General features: G+C 38.8%; 1 protein-coding gene across 1 annotated transcript in view; it reads left to right on the top strand.

Annotated features, from left to right (window-relative positions):
• Positions 1–4,728, top strand: part of LOC104950413 (inositol hexakisphosphate and diphosphoinositol-pentakisphosphate kinase 2-like) — a gene marked incomplete at its 5' end in the record, with an annotated part of 6,370 nt that extends 1,642 nt beyond the window's left edge. Inside the window, 4 exons of the mRNA XM_010776929.1 lie at positions 996–1,071; positions 1,418–1,527; positions 3,881–3,966; positions 4,444–4,728. Of these exons, the coding sequence (XP_010775231.1) occupies positions 996–1,071; positions 1,418–1,527; positions 3,881–3,966; positions 4,444–4,595 (424 nt within the window). The remainder of the gene's footprint in view (positions 1–995; positions 1,072–1,417; positions 1,528–3,880; positions 3,967–4,443) is intronic.
• Between the last annotated feature and the right edge of the window lie 867 nt (positions 4,729–5,595).

Below are 5,595 nucleotides of genomic sequence, written 5' to 3'. Positions count from 1 at the left end.
CACGCTAGCTACTACAGCAAAAAAATCCTGGCGCCGCCCATGTTTATACATAAATATGTGTCCGCGGTGTGTCAGGGAACTCACGCAGCGTCAGAAAATAAAACCCTCTCTCTTTTCCTCCGTACCCAAATCTCTAAAAACGGGGCTACAACGGAGCTGATCCAGATTTGCGTCCGATATGACGTAATATCTGAAATGTGGACCCACAGCCCAATCAGAAACGTTGCTATCAGAAACAATGCCCGACTGTTTTGGACGTAATATGGTCGGTGTTTACATTAGCATTGCTAACACTCAGAGCTAACCTGCACTGGAGAGCATGTGTGTGAAGAAGCAGGAAATAAAAAGGAACTCACCTTGTGGTATAACCGGCAAGAGAGAAAGCCTTTGAGCTCCATACTGTTTCAGAAATAATCCTTGATAATCCATGATATGGCGTTTCATCACGGCAGCATTTAGTTTAGACAGTAGCTGCCGGGTCCCGCATGAGCTCAGCCCCCTCCTTTAAAAAAAAAAGGCTTTATACCCCAAATCAGCACTTTTGAAACAGGAAGTGAAATAGAGGGATATGAGGCATGGCTAGAATGGGTGATCTGTTTGGTATTTTGAGCAAAACACTTCATAGACATGTTTTTTATATATTTATATATCTGAGACCTATGCTATTGCCTAAAAATAGCATGATAGGTCCTCTTTAAGATATTGCATTAGAAGATTAACATGTAAGAGTCTCAATGGACTCAATATGCATACATACATAGTTCACTAAGTTATTTATTTTACAGAAGAGTGCAGGTGATAAAAAACGTGGATTATATGTCAGCATTGAACTGCCTTCTCTCCCTGCTGCATGTACCCTAACCTGTCTCATATTACCCACTTATTTCTTAGAGATTAATCAAATTATCAAATATGTTTTCACTTTTAAGATATCGCCCTGATCTGATGTAACTGCTCTTCTTATTCTGCTGTTTTATTCTGTTTGTCTTGCTCAGATTCTTTGATTTGTTTGAGAAGCACGGAGGCTACAAGTCAGGAAAGCTGAAACTGAAGAAACCAAAGCAGCTCCAAGTGAGTGAGATTGATTTTTATCCCCCAGCCTTTCTTTTTCCCACACTCCCCCTCCTCTTTTGTTCTTTTGGCAGATTGTGACTGAATCCTACCAAGACTAATGAAGGGTTTCAGATGATAAGGTTGCTTTTCACTAATTATTATTATGGAGCAGAAACCATTATAGTGTTGTCTAAATATTTATACCAAACCCTGCATTTATCCTGTCATCGTATACATGACTAGTCTTTCTCTTTGGCATTGTTTTCAGACAGGGCGTTAGCAAAGGTTTCAGTGTGTGTTTTAGTCTGACATGTAAACAAATAAAAAGATAAGAGCCAGATAAAAGAATAATGTGTGTTTCCAGGAAGTGCTGGATATCGCCCGCCTGCTGCTCGTTGAACTCGTCCAGCACAACGACTGTGAGATCGAGGAGAAGAAATCCAAACTGGAGCAACTCAAGACGGTCCTGGAGATGTGAGTGACGTCTCACATCAAACACACACACACACACACACACACACACACACACACACACACACACACACACACACACACACACACACACACACACACACACACCTAAACAAACAACACAGTCATTATCCCCCTGTTTCCTGTCATTCATCACCCACTCTCATCCACCATGTGTAAACACTCCTCAGGGTTCATTCATCTTTCCTCACAAACACACACACATGTTAACCTTGATTCTACCTCCCACTCTCTTGAGTACCTAACTCTTTTCTTCCCTTTTCTGTCTCTCTTTTCTCCGGCCCACCCACCCATCCCTCCCTTCTTCCTTCTCTTCAAAAGGAATTCCAGCTTGAATGACATTCAGTACGCACCCTCTCCCTCCTCACTTTAAAGGATGAGGTTTTACCACCCTCCTTTTAATTTAGTCTTCGACTGTGCGTACAAAATGTTATGAATACCTGTTGTTTAATACCTGTGAGAGTAGCCTGAAACGCCTCCATTGGACTCCATTGTTTACTTCCTTAACATAATTGCATCACCATTTAATACTCATGCCTCTATTAGCTAGTGCTTCAACACATTTAAGCTAAGAGGCGGGACATCTTTAAGCGGTTGACCAATCACAACAGAGCATTGTATGTGATAGGCTAAGGGGCGGGACATCCGACCATTCACAACAGAGCTGGCCAGCTAACCAATCAGAGCAGACTGGGCACTGGTTTCAGACAGAGGGTGAAAAGAGGTGCTGCAGCACAGGCAGTATGAGAACAATAAAGAGCTTTTTGAACATTAAATCATGGACACATGTCACAGTAGAGACACTACACACAATTATGAATAGCATTATCGGGCTCCTTTAAAATTGTATATGAGGCAGCTGGCAGCACATTTGTCTTTATTAGAACAAAAAAGCAATTAAAGCAAATATATCTGACTATTTTGGAAAGTGATGGCAAATCCTGGGACATTTCAAGTAAATGACTTCTCAATTTACCAAAGGTCAAATTCAAATAACCTTAATGTCTGAAATAAAACATTGTGGTATTTGTTTTATTTGCTAAAACCTTCATAACTAAGCCATAAAATAGACCGAAGGTTGGCCTACCAGCCCCACGAGTGTACAAACAGGGTAACAGTTAGTTTTATACAAAGATTGTGCACGATGAAAGATACTATAAAATATTTTGAAAGGTATTCCTAACGTTTTGTGCGTGTATCATTTTTATTAACACCCATTCATTGTTAGCACAGTCAAATGTCCCTGATGACTTCACTGTGTAATTCAGTTTGCTGTGAGACTTTGTGTGCATGCTGTTCTCACCACAGCGTTAACATTCATACACACATGCAAACCAAACGGGAAATACAACCTCCTTAGCGACGGTAATAATATTATCATCCTTATACAAAAAAAAACACTGTAAAAAGAATAAGTGAAATCATCAAGAAATTCCGGATATTAAGAATTGTATTCATACATTTATTTTATTTTAATAGAACATTGGATTTAAAACGTACAGACAGTTATACAATATCATCTTTTTATAAATATTTCCATTATAATGAAATAATACATTTATTTTTAATTAGTTAGAAACAATAGGGAAAACCATTTCAATTTTCTTTTTTTTTTTTTTATATTACTGTGATTTTCCAGCTGAGTGGCTGAAGTTAATTAAAAAATCCAAAATGCTTCTCCGGCTAATTATATGTATGAATAGTAGTAATTGTGAGGGTTTGTGTAAGTGTGAGTCAGCTGTTCAGAGTTATTTATCCTGCTTCAGGGTCACTGCCGCTCCTCTCAGAGAACACTGTGCGCTCATTAGTCTGCAGGATGTGCCAAATTCTTCCTAAAGCACAGTGTAAGGGGCAAAGCTCCTGATACGTGTCTGTGTGTGACTTAATTCAGAATAACAGATTTGAAATTGGCTTTGATTTCGACCTTGCAGCAATTTTAAAACAGGTTCTCTGTCTCTTTTGTTCTTACACCCACACACTTGAAAATATGCAATTATGCACTTTAATCAAACTGAACAATCTAGCAGATCAAAACTGCCCGATGACCAAGTTATCATTAAAACATGTTCTAATACTGTTACTTGATTGTGTGATATTTTCGAAAAAGGTGTTTGCCTTTTTCTGTCTCTCTTGGACTTTAAAAAAAAAAAAAGGAAGTCAGACTTTTGATTTTAGATATTAAACAAAGTTCTTTAAGCTGGGATAAATTATTCCTGTGTTTTTGTTTGCACTCTTTGTCCGACTTATATGTGCGTATTAACATTTGTTGTGTTGGTTCTGTTTGTGTGTGTGTGTGTGTCTGTGTGTGTATGTGTGTGTGTGTGTGTGTTGCTAGGTACGGTCATTTCTCAGGTATAAACAGGAAAGTCCAGCTGACCTACCTGCGTAACGGACAACCTAAAGCCTCCAGCGAAGAAGAAGGTACACACACACACACACACACACACACACACACACACACACACACACACACACACACACACACACACACACACACACACACACACACATTATGATGTTTATGTGTTTTACACATATGTTTGTACGAGGTTATAGATTCCATGTGAAATGATGATATTAATCCCCCAAAAACCTATAAACACATGATATTAAAATGTTATTTTGCTAATTAATGCTTGTCAAAGAAATAAATCATTCAATTTCTAACAAGTAGTTTACAGATTTGTTAACGTGTCAGTCAAACTATTAAAGCATCCTGGGATGGTAACATCAACGTAAATGGATAAAACAAAACTATTGATGGGAAACTAAGCAGGAATCTTGTGTTAAAGTAAAACTTAGACTAACACAATATTCCTGCACACTTTGAATATTTTGAAGTTGCTTAAAGTATATTTTTTATAGGGATATCAATAACGTTACTTTGTTGTATTTCAGACTCTAAGAAGGACGGCCCCTCTCTGCTGCTGGTGCTGAAGTGGGGGGGCGAGCTGACGCCTGCAGGCCGGGTTCAGGCTGAGGAGCTGGGCAGAGCTTTCCGCTGCATGTACCCTGGAGGTCAAGGTACCCACTGCACTCACATTACCTAAAATATGAACTTATAAATCCTTCTGGCGTTGCTGTGATTATTTCTTTCTTCCATAGTGTAAAATGCTTATCCTCGTACAATTTGGCTGCTATGAAAAGAAACAGCTTCAAACTACAAATCAATACAAAAACATGTTGTAGAAAACACTCCAGTATTTGATTGTCATCTGAACTATTTAGGAACTTCCTACATACTTTCTAATTTTCTAAAATCGATTAAATTCCCTGACTTTCTATTGTGTGTAATCCACCTTTCAAACTTCCATGAGTTGGGAACAAATTGAGAGTTTTTTGAACACTTTCACACAAAGAAAGTAATCACGTACCTAATGAAACACACACACACACACACACACACACACACACACACTTGGGCTGACCGATTAATCGATTTTAAATTGAAATTGCAATTTTAAATGAAGCAAATATCAAATCGCAAAGCCTGCGATTTTTTTTTCTTTTCTTCTTGTGTGTCAGTCATCCACACCAATCAGAAGTGCTGTGCTCCACATGTACCAGCCATTGTTAACCAATCAGAAGTGGCCCGTGATAGACAGATTGATCCAATCACCTGCCAAGTATTTTTGAAATACTTTTCCAAATGGCTTCCAATGGAGCTCTCCTAGATGGTTTAGTGAAACAAACCATCTGAGTCAGGTTAGTAATGCTCCATCACATGTTTCTATTACAGGGTGAATCTGAAACTGAAGCTTGACTTTAAAGCAACCCAACGGAAGTTTCATGTAAGTTTAGTTCTTTCACTCGTAGCTCGGGCTGCGGGGACGGGAGCACGTTGATACGACCTTCCTAGCTGGAGATATGGCCGCATTTTACAATAAACGTCCGTTGGGTTGCTTAAGAACAAATATCGCAAATCCAACCGCAATATTTGTCAGAAAAATCGCAATTCGATTATTTCCCCAAATCGTGCAGCCCTACATGTGACACAAAAATCCTCTACATTGCTTCTATTTTCAACTGGATAAGCAAAAATAAAAAGGA

The sequence above is a fragment of the Notothenia coriiceps genome, unplaced genomic scaffold (assembly GCF_000735185.1).
Source record: "Notothenia coriiceps isolate Sejong01 unplaced genomic scaffold, NC01 NC01_scaffold00017501, whole genome shotgun sequence".
Lineage (NCBI taxonomy): Eukaryota > Metazoa > Chordata > Actinopteri > Perciformes > Nototheniidae > Notothenia > Notothenia coriiceps.
Note: the sequence above shows the minus strand (reverse complement) of the source record. Positions and strands in the feature narration are given on the sequence as shown.